The following is a 24,802-nucleotide window of genomic DNA, read 5'->3' on the forward strand; positions in this document are numbered from 1 at the left end:
TCGGGGACCTTCTGAACATACTTTTCATTTAGCTAATAAGGAGGGGGCTCCTCTTCCTACAACCACTTCTAGCGATCCAGGGCACTGCTGTTTAGATACCGCACTAGATATGAATTCATCGGTTCCAGCACTTTGTGAAGTGTACATAACACAGGACAATACAGATACAGGCAACTATATGTCAGTGGGGAATAGCACGATTCCCTGCTGTACTGTCCCTAGCATGAAACATCTCCCAAAGGAAGCTAGACACGTCAAATCTAATGATCTTGCCAAGGTTCTCAGTTGGAATATAACAGGGCTGGAAAGTAAAATGCAAAATCCGGAATGGGGTCAATTTATCGACGAACATCTACTATGTCTATTCCAAGAAACTTGAGCGGTGGGTCCCAAACACAGATTAGGTTTTATAAGCTATTGGGTTCCAGCTCGAAAGTCGCCCTCTGGGAGACCTTCGGGAGGGCTACTTATATGGCTAAGTAGTTCTCGCAGATGTAAAGCTGTAGCAATAGACACAGGCTGCCCTGATCTACAGGCCCGATTGTTAACGATCCCCGAGGAGAGAGCTTTACTAATAATCAATGTTTACAACAGGAGTGAGGGCAGCTTTGTAGATCACGATGCTCTATTTCTATTGGATAGCCTACTTAAAAATAATATCTCTCACTTTATTCTGATTGGAGGGGACTACAACGTTACATTTGAGCCCAACCCCCTGGTTCAAGAGATATATCAAAAAGAGGATGCCTACTGGGGGATTCCACAGCTAGTCTCTAATAAAAGGCCGAGATTGAATAAAACAGCTCGTTTAGTGGCTGATATTACAATAACATATGGCCTTCGAGCCTGCAATGGTTGCTCCTGCTCGGACACAAATCTGCATCCCACTTTCAAACGAGGAGGGTCTAGAAACCAGATTGATTATATACTCCTCGGTATCAGACTGTGGGGCCATATGACTGATATGAGAGTACAAGAGCATGAAGAGAGTGACCACGACCCATTGATTCTATTGACTAGAGGCCTATTCCCTTTACTTGAGATACCCCACTCTAAGCCCTATGCCCAACAGCTAGCTTTATCAAATAATAGACGTAATATAAAATGGGAGTCTGTTACCGCATCCCCCGAGCATCTCTCATCAATATACAATCTGCTAGCCAATCAAATGGAGTGCATGCTTAATTACAAAAGAAGATGAGGGTGATAGGCTTTTAGCAGCCCACAGTAAACTGTTCGATTCCCTAAAACACCTTTTCACAAAAGAGATCACCAGTAACCCCAAGAAAAAGTGCCGGGCACGGTGGTTTAACAATTTATGTAGGGAAGCACAGCTCACTTTATTGAAAGCTCTAAAAACAGGCCAAGTTGAATCTATAACAACAGCTAGAAAAGATTACAAGAACGAATGTACCAAGGCACGCAGAAGTTGGGAAGAGGCTAGATGGGCTGCTATCCTGGAAACCGCTAAATCAAAAGATACGTCCAGGTTTTGGAAATTAATAGCAGAAAACTGTGGAGGCTCCGCCTCTGTACCTGGCACATCAATTCTCCCTGCAGCCTGGGTTGATCATTTTGGCCAATTATATGCAGGTCCTCCTGAGGCATCCTTTAGGTCCCTTGATGTTCCAATAACCCAAGACGCTACCCCGATCATATTTACCTAGGCTGAAACAAGTGCTGCTATAGATTCACTAAATTGGGGAAAGGCTCCAGGTCCTGACAAGATTCCGGGCGATTTATATAAGACCTGACATATGGGCTCCTTATCTCAATCGAATCTGCAATGCAATCGTAGCCGGAGCCCCTATCCCTCACTCATGGAAAGGGGCTGAGATAGTCCCCATTTTTAAAAAAAGGTAGCCCCAATATTCCAGCTAATTATCGTCCGATCAGTCTCCTGGACAATTTTCAAAACATTTATGCCAAACACCTTTTGTGCCACCTCGATGAATGGATCTCAGAATCTAATGTCCTATCTAATCTACAAGCAGGGTTTAGACCTGCTGTGAGCACTATTGACCAAGTCTTGAGATTCCTGGCAATTAAATGGAAGAATGTGGACCTAGGGGGACCTGTATGTGGTCTTCATAGACCTGAGAGCTGCATTTGATCTGATCCCCAGGAACATGCTATGGTCAACACTCTCTAATATGGGGGTTCCTCCAGGTCTTTTGAGTCTTATCACCCGACTTCATGACATCACCTATGCTCTAATTAGATGCGGCAAGGAGGGTGAGCTGACAGATGGTGTTGCTATCAACTGAGGAGTCCGGCAGGGGTGCGTTATGGCTCCTACCCTTTTTTTGCTTTATATTAATAACTGTATCCGTTATTTGGAGAATTGCATAAACGACTCGCCCAAATTGGCAGGGGAAAGAATCCCTTGTTTATTGTACGCGGACGATACAATCTTGCTAGCTAAATCACCAATGGGGATCCAAAGTTTGGTTAACCAATTTTTTGCTTTCTGTAGGGATTTTGGGCTTGACGTTAATGCTAAAAAAACAAAATTTATGATATACAGCACTCTAAGAAAACTACCACGTGCCAGAATTGAAATGAATTCAGTCCCGCTGGAGAAAGTGGAAGAGTTTGACTATCTGGGAATTAGATTATCGACCACAGGAAAATGGGAGGCAGCCATTGATAAAGGGGCACTTATCTTAAGTCAAAGAGGTGGGGCCCTAGTACGTAGGTCCAGAAAGGCTCCGAGTTCCCCTTTGATCATAATTGCCGAGATCTAGAATGCCCAAATCCGTGCGGAGGCCCTGTATGGAGCGGAACTCTGGGGGTTTCATAGAAGATTGGATATTTTACAAACAAAAGAAAACAACTTCCTCAGACAGGTTTCCCGGTTAGGGGTAGGTACCCCAATGATTCCTCTCAGGCTCGATTTAGGATTAAACAGCATCAAAACCATAGCGGCCCTGAGATCGCTTTCCTATTGGATCCGCCTTTGGAAAACTCCCGAACTCGAACCATACAGGGTGGCGGTGAGGGAACTTATAGCTACACCCCAGGGCCCGATCAAAATCCAATGGCTGCAGGAGATGAAATCTGCTTGGGTTAAAATAGGTCTCTCTCATTACTGGGAACATCCGGAACTGATTCCCAATAACGCGAGACAACTTGTTAAAAGAAGATACTGGGAAAAAGTCAACGAAGATATACTGCGCCAAAACGGGTTGGGCAGGCTAACAACAGAATTCCTCCAATTCAAACATGAACCCTGGCCCGAGACTTTCACGAACCTCCCCACGCCACCATATGCTCGTGCCCTCTATCTACAGCTTAGATATGGTTCCCTGCCTATTAATAATTATACAGCCCACTGGTCATCCAGCGTCCCCTCAACTGATAGATGTATATCTTGCCCTCATTATAAAGAAACATTTGAGCATATTCTGTTCTTCTGTCCTTTATATAAGAGCCCTAAAGGAAAGTGGATTATCCCCCTCTGTAAAAATCTATCACTGTTGGACAGAGCCAATGCCACCAGAATATGCAAATATGAAACATCCACACTGGTAGCCTCCTCAGTTACCAAATTCTTATCGGAGGCTTGGTGTATCCGTCGTAGGCTCATTTCTGTGAAGGGCCCCTAGAGCTCTAGGCTGAGCCTTTGTTTGTTTATAGAGGGAGATTTTAACAAGATTCATATTCCTTCGTTCCTCCTTTTACTTTCTAAACGTGCCACGTACCCTGTCATTATTTTGAATCTTTCAATTTATATGTGACATCCTTTTTTGTATTTTAGCAAGAATTCGTGGCCCTTTGTAGGAGTAAATTGAGATCGCACAAGCTTACAGAGATGTTTTTTTATGCCAAAACTTGCTAATTGTCGTATTTTAAGTCCAATTTTAACCTTAGTTGTGGGGATTTTACTGAAATATTTTATATGTTAGCTGATCATTAGATTTTTACAGTATCTTGAATGATTGTTACTATGAATTATGATGAGTTATTGCGATCCCAATGGATTTTATACAACCATGTAAGACTGTTCTTTTCTTTTTATTTCTAAATGGCCCAAACTTTCTGGACTGAATGTATTTAAATAAAATAAATAAATACCAATGGTTACTGCAATGGGTCTATATTAATTGCCTAGTTATATTTTTAAGTTGATGGATGTTTACAAACATTTTCATAACACTGTTTATGGTGCATATAATTTGCATACACTCCAATACTTCATAGTATAATATTTAATATGGTGTAGAAGATATATAAAAAAGAGTCTCTTATTTGTCACACTGTGCTTCCTTCTTTATTGTGAGAAGTATCTTTAAATGAAACAGTTTCTTTCAACAAATTTACATCCACAGATTGCATGCAAAAATTCTAAACCTATTGTAACCCTTAAAATCATGCATGAAAAACTGACTTTCCAATCACTTATGTTTTTTTAAAATCGACCTCTGCCTATTTCTACCCTCTGTCTCCCTCATCTGTATACAAGTTACTCTAAAGATCTCATGCCTATCTACCTTAAAGCTCTTTGGAAACCATAACAATATTAATTACAGCTAATAACTGTGCCTCACCTAGCCACCCCCCCCCCCTTTAATAATCACATCAAACGAAACAAGCCCTTACACACCATACAAAACTAACCCCAATAACTAATTAACTAATTGGCTGACCACTAACTGGGCTCTGGGTAGTGTGCTACTCACCATAAAGCGCTTCAACGCCTCATCAGGGGTAGTAAGCACTATACAAATACAATTTGTATAACTCTCCAGTTAAAATTCATAGCTCTTAATAAACAAGTCTATAATTTCCATTTTACCTCCACTATAAATCATTTTATATATAATAGCATCACTCATCTCTCCACCCTCTTTAAACCTCACCAATCACTTGAAGATACACTTGCAGTATCTTGCAGTCTATTTTGTTCAGTATGGTTCTGCACAGAACCCCATCTACATTTCAGCATACCGCTCAGAATTCTACATGCCTTCTCTTGTTGAAATTGCAATCTGTACTTCAATCTTGTTAGTTATGGACTACTGTCTCTCACCACCTCATGCGTGTTCACCTACTCCTTATTTTAGCCTCCTTTTCCTATGTTAAAAAAACACGTTATTCAAGACTCCCTGGTTCTGTGCCTAGCTACACTGTATAATTGTAGGAAGTTGGCTCTGTATATACTATTTCAAAGTAAGAAATAGTGTGCACAGAGTCCAAGGGTTCCCCTTAGAGGTAAGATAGTGGCAAAAAGAGATAATTCTAATGCTCTATTTTGTGGTAGTGTGGTCGAGCAGTAGGCTTATCAGAGGGTAGTGTTAAGCATTTGTTGTACACACACAGGCAATAAATGAGGAACACACACTCAAAGACAATTCCAGGGCAATAGGTTTTTATATAGAAAAATATATTTTCTTAGTTTATTTTAAGAACCACAGGTTCAAGATTTACAAAAAATACTTTAAATTAAAGGTATTTCACTCAGGTATCTGAGGAACTTTGAATCATCACAATAGCATGTACAGTTTCGGCAAAAATGGCAATAAGCTAGTTTCAAAATGGACACTTTGAGAGGTAAGTATTTGTTAGGTTCACAGGTAAGTAAAACACTTACAGGGTTCAAAGTTGGGTCCAAGGTAGCCCACCGTTGGGGGTTCAAGGCAATCCCAAGGTTACCACACCAGCAGCTCAGGGCCGGTCAGGTGCAGAGGTCAAAGTGGTGCCCAAAACACATAGGCTTCAATGGAAATAGGGGTGCCCCGGTTCCAGTCTGCCAGCAGGTAAGTACCCGCAACTTCGGAGGGCAGACCAGGGGGGTTTTGTAGGGCACCGGGGGGAACACAAGCAGGCACAGAAAGTACACCCTCAGTGGCACAGGGGAGTGCTAACAGTCGTCGGGTTTGCAATAGGTTTCAATGGGGACACCCAGGGGTTTCTTCAGCGATGCAGGCAGGCAAAGGGGGGAGGGGTCCTCGGGGTAGCCACCACCTGGGCTAGGAAGAGGGCCACCAGGGGGTCGCTCCTGCACTGGAGTTCGGTTCCTTCAGGTCCTGGGGGCTGCGGGTGCAGTGTGTTTTCCAGGCGTCCGATTCCTTGAAGCAGGCAGTCGCGGTCAGGGGGAGCCTCTGGATTCCCTCTGCAGGCATCGCTGTGGGGGCGCAGGGGGGTCAACTCTGGCTACTCACGGGCTTGCAGTCGCCAGGGAGTCCTCCCTGTAGAGATAGTTTTCCACAGGTCGAGCCAGGGATGTCGGGTGCAGAGTGGAAAGTCTCACGCTTCCAGCGGGAAACGTGTGGTCTTTAAAAGTTGCTTCTTTGTTGCAAAGTTGCAGTTTCTGTGGAACAGGGCCGCTGTCCTCGGGAGTTGCTTGGTCCTTTTAGATGCAGGGTAGTCCTCTGAGGCTTCAGAGGTCGCTGGACCCTGGGGGACGCATCGCTGTTGCAGTTTTTCTTGAAGTGGGGAGACAGGCCAGTAGGGCTGGGGCCAAAGCAGTTGGTTGTGGGGGCCCCTAAATACTCAATTTAGGGGGGTGTTTAGGGCTGGGAGGTTAGTAGCCAATGGCTACTAGCCCTGAGGGTGGCTACACCCTCTTTGTGCCTCCTCCTGGTTGGGAGGGGGTCACATCCCTAATCCTATTGGGGGAATCCTCCATCTGCAAGATGGAGGATTTCTAAAAGTCAGAGTCACCTCAGCTCAGGACACCTTAGGCGTTGTCCTGACTGGCCAGTGACTCCTCCTTGTTTTTCTCATTATCTCCTCCGGCCTTGCCGCCAAAAGTGGGGACAGTGGCGGGAGGGGCAGGCATCTCCACTAGCTGGGATGCCCTGTGGCGCTGTAACAAAGGGGGTGAGCCTTTGAGGCTCACCGCCAGGTGTTACAGTTCCTGCAGGGGGAGGTGAGAAGCACCTCCACCCAGTACAGCCTTTGTTCCTGGCCACAGAGTGACAAAGGCACTCTTCCCCATGTGGCCAGCAATATGTCTGGTGTGTGGCAGGCTGGCAAAAACTAGTCAGCCCACACTGGTAGTCGGTATGTTTTCAGGGGGCATCTCTAAGATGTCCTCTGGGTGTATTTCACAATAAAATGTACACTGGCATCAGTGTGCATTTACTGTGCTGAGAAGTTTGATACCAAACTTCCCAGTTTTCAGTGTAGCCACTATGGTGCTGAGGAGTCCGTGTATGACAGACTCACAGACCATATACTCTTATGGCTACCCTGCACTTACAATGTCTAAGGTTTTGCTTAGACACTGTAGAGGCATAGTGCTCATGCACCTATGCCCTCACCTGTTGTATAGTGCACCCTGCCTTAGGGCTGTAAGGCCTGCTAGAGGGGTGACTTATCTATGCCTTAGGCAGTGTGAGGTTGGCATGGCACCCTGAGAGGAGTGCCATGTCGACTTAGTCATTTTCTCCCCCCTATCACACACAAGCGTGCAAGCAGTGTGCATGTGCTGAGTGAGGGGTCCCCAGGGTGGCATAAGACATGCTGCAGCCCTTAGAGATCTTCCCTGGCATCAGGGCCCTTGGTACCAGGGGTACCAGTTACAAGGGACTTGCCTGGATGCCAGGGTGTGCCAATTGTGGCGACAAAGGTACAGGTTAGGGAAAGAACACTGGTGCTGGGGCCTGGTTAGCAGGCCTCAGCACACTTTCAAATCATAACTTGGCATCAGCAAAGGCAAAAAGACAGGGGGTAATCATGCCAAGGAGGCATTTCCTTACAATAATTCACAATATATCTTGTTGAAATTTCGCCTGGTCATAAAGTGGTTGCTTTAATCAGTTCCAGAAATTAAAACCGTACAGCAGCAGAAATTGTCTTGAGGATAATCTTGCACAATGGGGCCGGCAGTTCCTCCCCAAAACCCCTGAAATTAAAGCAATGGCGCCCTTGTACTACCACTGGGACTTTCAGTAAATTACTACTGCAGGATAGATACAAGCTAAGCAGAATTTCATTAAGGAATTCTTTGAGATACATATTGATAGAGCCAAGTTTGCTATCATTTGGGACACTTCACTAATACTAACTAGTGTGCCACAGGAATTAAACATTAAAAGAATTCTATTTAACAGAATAACTGTTAAATGACAAAACAGGCCAGTGTTCTTTACAAAGAGAGCAAATACATGGAGAAACTGGACCAACAACACTTCAAAATCAGACTCCTAAAAACGTAATCCATCAGGAGAAGCAAATTGAGGGAGTTTTTGCTTTACAAAATTACAAAATCGATATATATTAAGGTGAGGCCAAATATTGACAAAAACATATCAGGGTGTACCATGATCAAAATCAAATTCTAAAATTATGTATAGAACAGGTCCATGAAACCATCTTACGGATGCCACAAAAGAAAAAAAATACATGAAGATCAGAGTGGCATTGTACCTGGTAGACAGATTACAATTAACATGAACTTTTGCTAGAAGCTATAGATTATTTCTCTCCAAAATTTGAGAATGCAGTCTTTATAATGGTTAATGCAGGAAATGCATGTGACATTGAGAAGTGTTATATTTGATTCTGGAAAAAATGCAATTTCGAATGGAGTTGACTTGTGTCTTAAAAAGAACTACACCAAAAAGCCACCTCAACCATTAAAACTATTACAGTCAATTCACACATTGGTACGTTTCAGATTAATAGGGGTACTCGTCAAACGTGTCTCAGATCACCAGTGGTTTTTGCATTTTTAATATAGAACCGCTTGCAATTTCTATTAGAACTGAGAGGCTAATTTCCTAAATGACCAAACTGAAGCTTTATGCTGATGACATGATTTTATATTTAAAAAAGATAACGATACTATAAAATAGTCACTAAATAAAATTAAAAATAGTACAATTAGCAAAGGCTGTAAAATGAATCAAAATAAAAACTAAAACAATACTAATCTGCTTATCTGTCTGAAATATATGTCCCAAACGGACTAATACAAAATCATGGACTTTATATCACTAATGATTTCAACTATTTTTCTAGACTTCACTGGGCACCTTTATTTCTTAAAGTCAAACATCTACTTGAAAGATGGCAATCTTTACCTATTTCACTGCATTGGCAGTGAATCGCTAATCCAAATGTCTAACATTTCTCTTGTTAGTTTTGGATTTATGAGCCTTCCTTGAAAATTACAAACCAAATTTTATATGAAAGTAGAACAGCTTTTTCAAAACTTTATTTGGAAAGGTGTGCAGCCACAATAAGTTATCAAGATTAGAAAGTGATAAAGAATACGGAGAGTTAGCCTTACCCAATCTCAAGACTTTTTCATCTAGCAGTCTTTGTAAATACAACAACTCGCTTGTAGAGTAAAGATTATTCTCAAAGTTATGCTAATTCTATAATTCATGTAAAAATCGCAATTCGAAAACTGACTTACTGGCATTATTAAGAAAATCCAAAGTGCCCAAGAAAATGTCTAATAATATTCAAATGCTTGTATGGAGGAAAAAAACACCACAGTCCTCCTCGCCCCTTCATCATCCGTCTCCTCCACTACGCAGACAGAGATGTTGTTCTGCGAACTGTGAGGACCGTCTCATCCCTCCGAGTGGATGGGGCGCATGTCTTACTGTTCCCGGACTATACCCTAGCGGTGCAAAGAGACCGGGCCTCCTACCTGCCACTGAAGCACAAACTCAGATCCTTGGGTTTAAATTACTCTTTGCTATTCCCTGCCAAGCTGCGTATCGTGGCGGAGAACAAGTCACACTTCTTTACCACACCTGAGGCAGCATGGGAGTGGCTTGAGTCATCAGGGCTGTCCACGAGTGGAGTTGCGGAGAGGCCTGTACCGGTGCTTCGGGGCAGCCGGACCAGGCGTGACCGAAGGAAAGGTGAAACCCGAGCCAGCCCTGTGACACACGCATCAGGTCTGGAACAATTAATGTAAGAGAGAAGAGAGGCAATTCAATCTGCTGCAGCGATAAGCACGTCCCCACTGGTGTCAGAATCGGACACTGAACTTTCACAACCAGCAAGTGACCGACCTGCTACTCCGGACCGCCTGTCGGAGTTGAGCCTTGCTGGGGCCCCCCTGTGACACCGGCCACGGCAGATGAGCTCTTCTAAAAGACTACTGGGTTGTATGGAGAAATTATACACTGTTGGAACTCCCTTGTTGGTGAACTAGAACCCCATCAGTATGATTGAGGAAATGAACCGGGGGCGGAACCGGTCTATGGGAGGATGTGTCTGATGTTGGGTGGCCGTGTGTGCGGCCATTGACATGATGCCCTCCCTCGTGAGCTGCACCCCCCTGCGGATGAAAGACGTGGACCCTCCCCTATGCTCCCCTCTACAGTTCTGTTATCTGCTATAGCTGGGCTGTATAGCTAGTGTGGGCATTGCTCCTCTGTAGGATTGGCCTACCCCATACTCCTGCAGGAGGGCCACTCCATAGAGGTCTATGGCAGCTGTCCGGTAAAGTCTGGAACTTGCCTTAAAAATGCTCTGGTGGTCGGGTAACTGTCCAAAGTGTTTACTCGGACCGCTACCTCTGGAACTGATGGCCCAACCTGGGCCGGAATAGTTGAAATAACTTTTCCAAACTCTTGAAAAGATTACAAACATTTTGCAGACCAATGTTTGTTTGCAGTTGCAGTTTATTTTGTGCATTAAGGTCTCTAAAATTCATAAAAATACAACCTATTTTTTTTTAATGAGTTGACATCTGATTTCTTTTGTGTTGTGCGACTTTCTTATTCCATTGTTTGGTGCTGTTAAATGCTTTACACTAAGTTCCTTTGCCAAGCCATACTGCTCACAGCCACAGCTACCCAGCTTAAGGTCGAGTAAACAAGCCTGCTGGACCAGGATGGTATTTGTGAGTGTACTCCACTCTTATATCATATAGTACAACCATATCCGCATAATGCCCATTTAGATTTCACTATGGTTTACTGTTAAAATACAGTCAATGCAGTAGTTAATACTTTTATCAAAGGAATGGACTACTGGTACAAAACTTTAAAGAAGGGTAGCAATGAAAAACATCTAGTCCAGTTGTTCAACAAACGGGATATAAAGGTTGGCTTAAAGATTTTGCAGAAAATGTGGCAAGAAGTCATTTTTTAATTTAAAATTGGATTGGATTGTGAAAGAGTCCGAAAGGTTTGGCAATATTTGTACTCTACAGACTGAATGATATGGATCCAGATTTGCTGAAGCAATGGCAGACAGCATATTCAGTTGAATGCTCCATGAAACTAATGAAAATACTAATAACAAAAGTGGACAGAAAACCGGCCAAACTATCTAACAAAATCAAAGAAGTGGAACAAGCATTGGAACCAGTCAAGAGTGCAGAGGAGGTGGAGGAGGCATTATGCAACATGGAAAAGAAATTAGAGAAACATGAAAATGAGGTACAGGCAAAGAAAGTTAAAGAATTCAACAGGGACAAAATTGATTACATGACAAGTAGAGCGTATACCTTTGCTGAAAGGTTTGACTCCCTGCATAATAGTCATACAAGAGAGTAGAAAATAGAAACAGAAACATGCCCCTTAAGTGTGGAAAGGTCAGAGCTCAGTTCAGGGGACGAGGAACTCTCAATCTCAATGCCCAGACTAGATTTCTCGGGGTTAATGAGATTATACCAAATAAACACAAGGAGACTGAGCAGAGAAGCCCGGAACAGGGCAAATGTAACCCCAAAAGACCAAGAACAAGAAGATCAAAGAGAAGCAGGAAGGGGATCCAAAGTAAGAAAACAGTAGGAGAAGGCAACATCAAGACTGATTTAGTTGGGGGCGTGGCCAACATGGCGACCGGAGCGGCCGCATAAACTGCAGCTCCGCTCCCGGCCTTTGCCAAACATCATGAAGAAGACGCCTTCGACCTTCTCAGTGGAAGACATCGCCCTCTCTGCTCCCAGGACCCTCACCAGTGACCATTGATCCGGCTTGGGCGCTGCAAACGCCCGGGAATCGCGGACTGCCTGCCTGCTGGACTGCTGGGCCGCACACCAGTGGGCGCGGCCTGGTCGAGCACGGCTCTGGGACGTGGAGCTGCCCTTCATCGCTTGGGCTGGGGCTCGGCGTGGACCGACTGGTGCAGCGGCCTCGCTGCCCTTAAAGGAGGTGAGAGACGGCTTACCCGCGCCGGCCCCAGGCGCCTCGCATTTGGAAAACTACACCCGCCCGAGGGTGCCGTCTTGGCCGCCATAACAGGCGGCCTGAGCCTGCGGGATCCTTGCCGCTTAGCCCCGCGGACCTCAAGGCCTCAGCCGTCCTCGCTAAAGTGCGAGGATCAACAAAAGTACAAATCACTTGGACGCACCTTGATGCCGTGCCCGACCCAACAGGAAACTGCAACCACGAGCAGAGCTGCAAGCCCTAAACAGAAGGCAGCTGCGATCGCAGGATCCGGAGAGGTTGCACAGATACCGGCTGGTAGAATATCTGCCTAATTCCAGACAGACATCTAAATATAGCTCTGCGGCCGTCTTTGCGCCCCATCGGCGACATTAATCGAGTCGCGGCGCTCCCACAATGTACAATGGCCCTCATTAGTACGCATGAGCAAATAAGATCCCATAAACATAAATTTATTGGAGAAGCGCCTGTTCTGTGTGTTGGCGCAGCCTGTGACTCTCTTCATTGACTTACCGCCGGCTACCCAAAAGTCCAAATCCTCTTCGTAGCATACACCAATCAGCTAGAGTGATCCTCCCTCAACCACACCTGTTCGGCTCTGCCTGTCCTGAGAACTGACTATGATTTAAACCCACAGACAAGGATTAGAGCAATTGTACAATAAATTGCCAAAATACCGGGATCTACCTGCTTAATATAATCCTACTGACCCCCGCGCTCATGCTCTTGGGAACTGGGAAACTACCCCATCAAGCACAAATCAGGCGGCCTGCACAGTCGCGACAAGCTCATCCTACGCCCGTCGGCTGGCGCCGCGCAAAGGGCACCCAACCACAATAATACCGTAAGACCCTAATAACAGTGTTAACCCTACTTTTTACTCAACTGGAAACTCACCAACTGCAACCCCAAGACATTTCAGATATTCAATGGGCAAATCAAAGACCCGCGCGCGCCCCCAGGGAACATGGACTCCGGTGCTTCACCTCCGACCGTGGAGCCCTCCGTTACGTACCAGGCACTACAGAAGATGGAGTCAACACTACAAACGCACACAACACAGTTTGAAAAGATATTGCAAGCTATCCTAGACACCAAAACGTCCTTGGAAGCAAAAATAGGATCAGTTGTCGAGTATGTTAACTTGCTGCGCACAGACCAACACGCTCTGGCTAAAAGGGTAACAGTGCTAGAAAAAGATACGACACTCCTCTCACCATCGATAAAGGACCTCCAATCGCAGATGACGGCTGTGTTGGCCGAAGTGGAAGCCTTAAAACGTAGAGCCGAAGATGCCGAAGGCAAATCACTGCAATAACATTCGTTTTGTGGGGTTACCCAAACGGGCCGAAGGACCTAGTACAGAACTATTTATTGAACAATGGCTCACGGGAACAATACTAAAAAATAACATCCCGAAATCTTTCTCTATAGAGCGTGCCCACAGGGTCCCTTGGCAGGCCCCCGGCGCTCAGTCTCGCCCTCTAATAGCAAGACTCCTCAATTATCATGACAGAGACCTTATCCTACAATTGTTCCAAAAAGCAGGTCCTATACGGTTCAAGAACGCAGAAATCACAGCCTACCCAGACTTTACCACGGAAGTACAGAAGAAACGCAACTCCTTTTTCAGGGTTAAAGAACGGTTACGCGAGCAGGACATCAGGTACGCTTTGCTGTTCCCTGCCAAACTCAGAGTACAAGACGACACACACACTCTTTTTTTCACAACTCCAGAGGATGCATGGACCTGGCTGCACGCTAAAGGCCTTGCTGACCCGGTAAACCTAAGAAACCCTACGGAAAAATTGTCTTCCCCCAAGGGCTAAGCGCAAGCCCTGCAGAAAACAAGACACCAAACCTTCACCTAAGCAGTCTCAAGCGGAGCGCTCCTTACTACTACAGGCCACATCCTGCTTTGTCAATGTATCCCTAACCTCCCTGTCTGTCCAAACTGAAGCAGATCCTGAACTAGATGCAAACTCTGATTCCGCAGACTCCACCCGAGGTCCCACTCTCACACCACGTATGGCAGACGATATTTGTTAGTTAGCCAAGATCTAAATATTGCTGTACACTGGACTGTGCCTCTCCTTTAAGGACACAGTCCACCTCGAATATCTGTCTGGGCCCTGGCTGAATGCACCCATGTTTTATTGCTACTCTCAGCCACAACATCTTAATCGCCAGTGACCCTGGGCAGAAGTACCAACACCAAGAGCAACACGGGCCGGGAATCCCAATGACTCAGAACCATCAGCCTGAAGCACCCCCTGCTCCATATGGACTCTCTCTCCAAGTTGGCAAACACTAGAACACCACCAGCCCTGCCACAACCACAGTTATTATTACATATAGTTACTGTTTTCATTTTCACTAAATGGGTTTCTCCCATGTTACACAATGTAGTCTACGATAATAGTAATATGCGTCACAACTGTGTTATTAATAAGTACATACTAGGTAATACCAATGGTACAGAATGGCTCGTCGTAGAAGACACTGAGAACATTATAGGCACGTAGAGGGCAAGGGCCACAAACTTACTGCGTTCAAATAAACCTACAAATACTTCATGACCTCCCAAAATCAGCAATACTCCCCACGATATAAAATACTCACATGGAATACTAGAGGTATGGCATCCTTACGAAAAATGGCAACGGATTTATGCATACCTTAGGAGACACCAGATACATTTTGACATGTTACAAGAGACTCATTTGGCTAAGTCCTCTCTGGAAAGCTCACGTGAAAAATGGAAGGGACAATTGTATGGCACTACCTTCTCGACATTTGCCCGCGGGGTGGCGATCTGGATAGCTCCAGGGGTCCCATTGGTTATGTCCCATACACAATGTGACCGAAATGGGCGGTACGTGATTCTGGAAGGTGACCTAGATGGCCCCCCCCTAGCATTAGTTGCACTATATACTCCCAACGCAAATCAACGTGAATTTCTTTGGACACTTAATAATAGTAATCTTAGTGACCCGGCGATGGATAATATACGGGGTGGTGATTTTAATTGTGTTCTAGAAACCCATATGGACCGCTCATTTCCCCCACTCGCCATTGCTCCAGCTAAACGAGCTTCACTTGACCTAGCAGACTGGGCCTCCAATAACGGTTTGAGAGAAATCTGGAGAACTGGACACCCCACACACCGCGAATACTCTTATTATTCACCAGTGCACAAACTACATACCAGAATAGACATGCTATTTGCATCAGCTGCCATAATCCAAAAAATAAACACATCTGTGTACCTTGCTCCTACCATTTCAGACCATACCCGTTATACGCTACATTGTTGTGGGGCCACACACACACTCGCATCCCAACATGGCGTCTGCAGCCAGATGCCCTTACAGACCCTCCCTTTCATGCAGAGCTGTCCAAATGTTTATCAGACTATTTTTCCTTAAATAAGAACACAACCTCATCACGCGCTATTGAATGGGACGCACATAAAGTTGTGATATGTGGCCACTGTCTAGCAGCCTCCATGGGGGTTAAAAGAGCATTCACTAAAGAGCTACAAGAATTGGAGTCCAAACTACATAAAGTAGAGGTCGAGGTCTCCATAAACGAAGCCTCACTAGCAGCACTGAATTTACTCAGGGCTAGTCACAGAGAGGCTGATATTAGGTTGGACAAACACGATTACAGACACTTTAAAGCGCAAGAACATGCAGAGGGGGATAGATCGGGCAAATTGTTAGCATGGCTGGTTCGCCAGCCATCGCAATCCTCGCCCATAGGTGCGATTAGACTGCATTCAGGTATTGTAATTAATACTCAGGTTGAAATTAATGCGGCCTTTCACACTTACTATCGCTCCTTATACCAACCCTCCACCCGCCTAACTGAACAACAGTTGACTGAACTTCTGACGTTGATCCCCCAAAACCCGCACATTACGGACAACACAGACATACTAGACTGCCCCATCACTATGGAAGAGCTACGCTTAGCTCTCTATCAAATGGCACGCAGCAAAACCCCTGGTTCAGACGGACTGCCAGTGGAATATTTCAACTCACAAGCCACTCATCTCCTGCAACCCATTTTGGAGGTGTTTAATGAAGCACGCAATAGGAAGCAGCTACCGGACTCCATGCGCGAAGCACTGATAGTTGTGCTCCCAAAACCAGGCCGTGACCCCTTGGACGTTAAATCTTATAGGCTGCTTTCCCTTCTGAATTCTGACTGCAAACTTCTAGGGAAGATCCTAGCAAACAGGCTACTCCCTTACCTACCAAGCTTAATTCAACCTGATCAATCCGGATTCATTCCAGGGAGAAATACTTTCTTAAATATTAGGCGATTAATCTGCATAATGCACAGCGTCACAGAGGCAGAAACAGTAGCTATATCCCTGGATATAGAAGAAGCGTTCAATACGCTTAGCTGGGACTATCTTTTCCGCACTTTTAGTGTGTTCGGTTTTCGACACAGCTTCATTAGCTGGATCACAACACTGTACTCCAAACCCACAGCCAGAGTCAAAATGGGAAAAGTAATCACCGAAGCATTCCCCATTGGCAGGGGCACTAGGCAAGGTTGCCCGCTCTCTCCCTTATTATTTGCTAAAGGAACCACTAGCAATTAAGCTCCGTAGCTACGCTTACACTTGGGGCATCCCAGAATTTAATACATATCACATTGTATCCCTATATGCAGATGATGCCTTGATATACCTGCGCAATCATACTACTTCCATAGCAAGGGTAATGCTAATACTGGACAATTTCGCACTCGCCTCAGGCTTGCAAATCAACTGGACTAAATAAAGTATTTTTCCTCTCACCCCTATACCAAATGGGCAGCACATGACACTACCCCAATATCAATTGCCATGGTCTCACTTGACCTTTAAGTATTTAGGTATTCATATTTACCATTCCTTGGCAGACTTAAGAGAAGACAATCTGGACAGACTGCTCAGATCTACCTGTGGCTCGCTGTCATTCTGGAGTTCGCTCCCTCTATCCCCTATGGGCCGGACAGCCATAGCCAAAATGCTAATCCTACCGAGATTTTTATATTACTTCACCGCGCTCCTGATACCTTTGCCACGCTCGTTCTTTCATAAACTACACTCCCTACTGACTGATTTACTATGGGGCAAGGATAGACGTAGGGTAGCACTAACCTCATTATTTGTGATGCCAATATATATAAATGTAATAATGAAAAGTGACTGTAATTACAAGTTGCACAATTTTAAGTTGCATGCCAGTAGGCTAAATTGTAACCGTATTGTAAAAAGTCAACAAATACGTGTGAATGAATACAAGAAGGGAAAATTCTTATTCTTTTTCTTAAATAAGTGAAATGTACTGCTGTTTTTGCACCTCGTTTATTAAACAGGCTTAAAAAAAAAAAAAAAAAAAAAAAAAAGTTGATTTAGTTACAAACCTCTCCTCATGCAAGTTGGGAAGATGCCGTATGTATATACGAAATAAGGGATCAACATTTTGCCTTGAAGAAAGAATGGACCTAGCAAATGCTAGTACCGACCTATACAAATTTTACACAGACACCAAGTTCATGTAAGAAATGAGACATTCAAGAAAAGTCTGTGATAACATCTAAGGATTTAGTCCGTTGAGGGTCCCTTTCAGACTTGGAATTAGAAGCAGAGGGAAATGAGTCACAAGAAAGAATGAATGAGATTTAGGACAAAGAATATTGTGAATACATGGGAATCCCAACAGATAGAACAATGCGACTTAAGGGCAAAAACAAATCAAATTTCTGCCCCCATTTCTCTGCTGGGAATAAAGTGGATTTGTTCCAAGAAATAACAATTGACGGTCTAAATAGAATAAGTATTAAAGAATGTCAAAGAAAAGTAAAGAACACACAGAGTAATATGACAAAGGAAGATTGGGTGGCTCTAAAGGATCTACAATAGGACCAAGAAAAATATATTAAAAAGGCAAACAGGCAATTGAGAAGCAAAGAACATTAGAAGAAACTGCTGGGAAATTCATATGTACCATCAGAAGTTGAAGGATTGGCATGAAAAAGGTCTGTTGAATGATGACAAATACAGGTATCTCAAAACAAACTACTCCCAAAGAGACCAACTATTTACTTCCTGCCAAAAGTGCGTAAGGACATTAAAACCCTTCTGGGAAACCAATTGTGAGCTCAATTGTTCCTCTTTTAGAAAATACTTTGAGATTCACTGACATCTTTCCTTCCCTTATGTGGCAAACCTCCCATCATATCTGAGGGATTCAATGGATTTTCTAAATAGAAAAATGTGGATGGTGAGAGGCAGAAATCATAGGGACTGAATAGAAAATGAAAAAGCTGGAACAAGTAATTCTGTGAGTGTGTACTATTTATTCCTCATATGGGAAAGTGTCAGGGAAGACTTTGAGATTTTTTTAATATCATTAAATGAAAATTCCCCTGAATTGAAGTTCACTTATGAGATCAGTAATCAAGAGATCAATTAGTTGGACATAGGAGTGTACATCATGGACCACACGATCTGTACACAAATCCACAGGAAACCCACAAGCGGCAACAGTATATTGCATGCCAACAGTGGGCACCCACATGCACTAAAATGGAGTTTTCCCTATGGAGAATTTTTGAAAGGAAGGAGAAATTGCTCTGAAGAAGATGAATTTGACCAGCAGGCCATAGCAATGTGTATGAGATTCAAGGACATGGGATACCCAAAGAAGGTTTTGGATGATACTTTAAGGAAAATTGAATAAGGGAAGATCTCCGTGTGAAACAGATAACCCCTAGACGCAACCTTAAATCTGAGTCTCATGTACATAAGGGATCATGATACACCGAATCAGGAAACGAGAGAGCTTTTGAAACAAAACTGAAAAATTCAGAGGATGGATAAAACCCTTAGGGAAGTATTACCTGAACATCCGAATATCACCCACAGGAAAACACCATTGTTAGGGGATCGCTTAATAAAGAGCTATACAAGGAGTTATAAGACTGAGATATCTAATACCTTGAAAGGTCAGAGGTGTAGAGCAATTGTACATGGCCACAATTGAACCAATTCTGAACTCCAACATGCACATTCGAAACATGGGCAGCATGGTTAATAAATTAAAGTTGTGCATCCTACAGAACCTGCGTGCTATTAAATATAAGGACTTCTTATACACAGTGGCCAAGCACATTTGGGAAGCACATGATGGAAAAAAATGCAGGATGTTAAGTTCTAAGTTATACAACCCATTATAAAGAACCCCATAGGAGGCAATAGGAAACTGACCTAAAGAAGGACTGAATCAAGATGTATTATATTAATGGGGACAAAGCACCCCTGGGGGTTAAATGCAGATGTTGAGCTTGATGTCCATCTATGATGTCTCTCTGCAACTTGAGATATAGCAAACCAGTTACTGTGGAACTATTAACTATACCATCTCAGTCACAAAATGCATAAAATGAATCCATGAACCCTCACGTGTGACTATTGAATGATGAATACTGTGGAAGGTTGGTACTTCTGGTTGATCAAGTAAGGAATGTGTCCCTGACCTTTGACTGTAACAAGTCAGAGGGATCATGTTCACACTGGAGCATGGAATTAATGTATGACACATACTTACCATTTCGTGGTTCTTGGCAAGGATGTCTGTGCAACATTGATCTTTTAGTAAAAGAGAGTGTGGAGGTAATTTTACATTCTTGAGATGAGAGATGCACATGTAACTTAAGCAGGAATGGCACAGCACAGAAGATTGTATAAGGAAATGCCCAATTGTTCACTCAAGGTTATTTAACATTATACAGCAGATAACTATGGCATGGATATGAAAAAAGCATTTGCACTTCATGAATATATTTGTGTGAGTCTTTGCTTTACACTAACAAGAGGTTGTAGTGCCAGGACGAAAGCAGTGGAAGGGTAATGTGTACTTTAGAAGAAATAAGACAGGGTAACACATATGGGCTGATATGAAGAAAACATTTGCACTTTATTAATATATTGGTAAAAAGCATTGGCATGGATATAAAAAAAAGATTTAACTTTATGAATATATTTGTGCGAGCACCCACACTTTATGTCTTTGTTTTACAACAACGAGAGGTTGGAGTGCCATGACGAAAGCAGTGAAAGGGCAATGTGCACTTTACAAGAAATCAGACACGGTATCCTGTATTGGCTGATATGAAGAAAGCACTTGCTCTTTAATAAATAGATTGTTAATAAGCACTGGCACTTTTAGTTCTTGCCTGATATGTAGCATTGATGGGTTGGAGTGCACAGATACAAGCAGTGAAAAATAAGGAATGAAAATGCAAGGGCACTTTGAATTGAAACTGTACTTTACAAAGGACCATAGAGGGCAACTTCTAAATACCCTGTGCTAAGGCATTACATATTGCAGATAAGCTCTTGATGAATTGATATCTAGAATGCTTTTGGACTTTACAACTGTATCTGCAGTAAAGCATTGGTACTTTATTGCTATGCTTCAGTGAAATATTTGCATTTTTGAGAGATAACGTTAAGTAGCACCTTGTCGATGTACTTGAAAAAACACCTGTGTGCTAAAGATGTATTTGTATCCAAAAATTGGCAAAAAATGTTTAGATACGTGATATTTTTGAAAGACAAAAGTGTATTGAAATCAAGGGCTTACGCCTCCGTGACACGTCTGATAAAATCATTAAGGTCACCACATGAATATATGTGTAACACTGTTAAGCAAATAATGTGTCCCTTAGCTTGTCACTAGAGCATTCAAGGGGTACTTTACCAGAAATCTTCTCACAGTCTCCAGTGAGAGTGGCTTACTGATTTTCACAAGTGCATACGACAGCTACAATGTCCCTTTTCCTCAAACATGTACAGAACTGGAAACTGGAAATGGTGGACATTGGAGGGCAAAATAGGCCCTGCGTTGAGCAGTCTAGTTGTTAAAACCTTTTTCTGTTTAAAAAACAACCTCAAAAAACGTGGTGGTGGTTTAAAGGGCTTGGCCCCTTTAAATGTACACTCTGCACTTCATAAACTTTATGACTCAGTAGAAGGCTACGGTGAAAAGCGGTGGTCTTTTTCTGCATTACTGCACTTTACACTTTATTAAACAGATGTGAATACTGTTCTAAGGACTATGCATTTGGTCAACCGTACTCAATATTGAACTGGAAATAGTCATGTTCATCAGGTTTGTTGGCACCTTGTCTATGTGGACATCGTTATTTTGAGAAAATAAGGGATTGCAATTTGTAAAATTGACCAAAATATGTTCAGCCCAAGCTAACGGAGAGCTCTTTCTAATGAAAATATTGGTGCCCTTGTTTGTGATTAAGCCCAAGGTCTGATAGATCCGTGCCTAATTTTCAACAATTTGCAGTTAGATATACTGTATGAAACATTTTCAGATATGAATATCTTGAAAGTCTCTCTTTGAACATCTCTGGTTGATCAATAGGTGATATTCCTGGTTTGAATCTTCTGCAGCATGGGTGTCCATTGTCAGTCCAAGAGGCTTACATGCATCCCAAATATTGAGAAAAATCATAAAGATAAATAAGATAAATTTACAAGAACTAAATCTAAATGGAAGCCTTTCACCTACCTTTGCCTGTCCAATTTTGTAAAGTTGTGATAATTACCACCTTCACAAAACACTGATTGAAGCAACATATTGTTTTTGGTTAGTGGGTTCAAACCTATTTTCTTTTTTGTATACTTCACAAAATTGGTAAAGACCACACTTACAATTTCTGCACACAGCTAATTATACTGAAAATAATTTCAACTACTTTTTTGTAGTTGTAATTATATCAAGCCATTGTAGTTACCAGGAAATATTGCAGTAATCCAGTCTTCATGAACTCTAAATAAGGCACTCCAGATATAAAGTACAAAGAGTTTTGGAAAAGGACCAGCTTAAACAGACACAGGAATTCAATTACTGCTCATAAGAAAAGCTTTTTCTGACTGAGGCGGAAGGATGTACGTATGGTTCTAAAATGATCTCTGCATGCTTGAGTCAGTGTGTAAAACCGTAAATGGTTGATGCGTGTATTTTGAGGGCTTGGTAGTCAGTTGTACAGGTGGGGATGATTACGCAATTAAAGAAGGAAGTGAATGCAGCCGATAAGGCATCTGTTAACTATGATGCGTTAATGTCACCAATCTGCATGTCCTTTGTAGAACCACCTAATTCTAGAAATAAAGCAGCGAGGCGTGATATGATTGCCAAAACAGTCCTGATGTGCCACCAGTTGAAGGCATGTTAGTCTAAGAAAGCAGAACGGCTCCCTCCTTTGGCACTTCTACAGATTAAGCTGGGTATGCAGCCAAGCTCTACATTTGCATGAGGATAAAGGTGGCCATTATTCCCACTGTTCAATCGATTATTTAGGCTACAGTGGCTTGCAGAATAATCAGACTCCTATACAATGTACTATGACAGTGCAAAGATGTAAGAAACACAGCAGTTACCCTCATGCTTGCAATGATCCACATGGTATTTATCGAAAGGCACACTCATCATATCTAATTTCTTAAATTAATTTATTGCCAGTGGGATATTTCACTTGTAGCAGAACATGGACCTTCTGACTGAATATTAAAGCAAAGAGGGGCGACTCTAGGTGTAATCATGTAATGTTATGCCCGCCATTTATGCCTTCTAACTCCTGCTGCAGGCGACCTCTATTAATGTAGATTCTTTGTTGCCAGTATTTCACCATGATGGCTTCTCAAGGTAAATTACTTCCTGGTGGAAGAATATCAAATACTTAATTGACATTTCAACAGACCACATCAATCCCTCTCCCAATGTACTAGTTCAAAGTAATCACAAAAAATAATCTGATTTGTATACCACAGTCTTTCCCTGGTGAAGTCAAAGTTCTAAGGGCTGAGTTCGGAAAATGTTTTACCATTTCCTGTTACTCATCCTTCATTCTTTTGGAAAAAATAAACATACAAGCAAAGAATATAATAGATGATAAAATTTGCCTATTCCTTAGTTGGTTTTAAGTGCTTTGATTCCATTTGGCCTTAAGTTTCAACCTTGAGATTAGTAAGTCTTCCTCTTTATATTAGAATTCAGTTATGAGAAAATAAACTAACTGTGATTTTCATTGTCTGTGGAATTTGGTTGTTTTTATTTTTATTTTTTAACCTGTGATTCAACTGCTACTGCATGGTTTATGATGCTATGTTAAAAGTCAATTCATTTGCTTCCATAATCTGAATAGACATATGTAAATTATTTGTGATAACCAATACTATTAGGTACTGCTTATAGTAATCTCCACAGAACATCTCCATATCCACAGAACATCCTAATTTTTCATGAAAAAGAATAACATAATGTTACGTTTTAGACACGAAAGCCTTTTGCAAGATTGCAATTAAGAGTGTGAAAACCAACAGTAAGGTTTTGTGAAGGTGACCAATTTTGTAAAGTTGTGACGATGACACCTTCAAAAAACATTGCTTTGAAGTGAGATTTAAAGCAAACCATTTTTTTGGTTGGAGGGTTCACACCCATTTGCTTTCCTTTTTTCTTTTTTTTTTTTTAATACTTCACAAAATCGGTAAAGACCAAAGGTACAATTTCTGCACACTACTAATTGCACTGAAAATAATTTCAACTACTTTTTTGTAATCAGAACAAGCTACTGTCAGATGACATTTCTTCTCTGTTGTCTTTTTTTTTTTTTTATTTTTTTTACATTTGACTCACTCATTTTCAATGCAAGCTCAAAAGAAACGTTTAAATAAAGAAGGTGTGAATGTGATTTATTCACATAGTGTAGAACACTTGCAGATGTCTCAACTGTTGGATTTGTATTGAAACATCATATTATCACACTGCAGACACCGAGAGCTTACCTTTCGTTCACCCCACAAATGATTGACTGTGTTCTTTCCTCTTCTGGAATCAGAGCTATCAATCACATCATCATGGACTAGGCTTGCAGTGTGGATCATCTCTATAATCAGAGCAATGGAGCGCTGGCTTGCAAGTACCTCCCTGGAGTGAGAGACACCTATAGTGTGGATTAATGTTACTCCAAAATCCATAAAGTGCATGCAACGCATTAACCAGGTTGACACTTGACAATGTCAATATCAAATTAAAACAATTTAATCGACAGAACAAACCTATTAGCTCAGCCACTAAGTGGTGCTCAAAGATGATCCTCAAAAGGCACAGGCAATACAGCATTTACCATATAATCCAAAATATGCAAACAGCCCACATTTTGTATACACTGCGTAGATTTATTTCAGGAATATTAGTTTAGAACTCCAGTTCTAACATCAGTGGATTCAGCTTATCAACAAATAGGCCATTTGGGAATATACCTTCCTACCTACCTATGCTTTCACATGTGGCAAAAAATAATAATCATGCGATAAGAAAGTCAATTTTTTTTTAATGATACTAATAAGTTAGAAACTGAATAACTAGGAAACTGAAACGCAGCAGTTACTAAATTGTAGTGCAGAAATGAATAACATTTTCTATACAATTACAATTGATAAAAAAATATTTCACAGTTTCATTTCAGAAGGCAATTCAATCATGCTCTGCTGAAGTCCTGATGGCGCCTGGCCTTCACTGTTAAGAGTCCTGGCATGAAAATCATGTATCAAAGTGCAGAATACTGTGGAAGCAAGGGGATTCACCACCAAGAAAATATTGTATTTTATTCTTTTAAATGTTTTCTTTTGT

General features: G+C 42.4%; 1 protein-coding gene across 3 annotated transcripts in view; it reads right to left on the reverse strand.

Annotated features, from left to right (window-relative positions):
• PDSS1 (decaprenyl diphosphate synthase subunit 1) overlaps positions 1-24,802 on the reverse strand; it is a 411,626-nt gene that overhangs the window by 252,744 nt on the left and 134,080 nt on the right. For 2 of the 3 annotated variants that reach the window (XM_069211354.1, XM_069211353.1), the window contains exon 5: positions 23,956-24,097. In XM_069211354.1, coding sequence (XP_069067455.1) covers positions 23,956-24,097 — 142 coding nt within the window. Of the gene's footprint in view, positions 1-23,955; positions 24,114-24,802 lie in introns of all 3 variants that reach the window. The other variant, XM_069211355.1, reaches the window with a different exon arrangement.

This window comes from Pleurodeles waltl, chromosome 10 (genome assembly GCF_031143425.1).
Source record: "Pleurodeles waltl isolate 20211129_DDA chromosome 10, aPleWal1.hap1.20221129, whole genome shotgun sequence".
NCBI classification, from domain to species: domain Eukaryota; kingdom Metazoa; phylum Chordata; class Amphibia; order Caudata; family Salamandridae; genus Pleurodeles; species Pleurodeles waltl.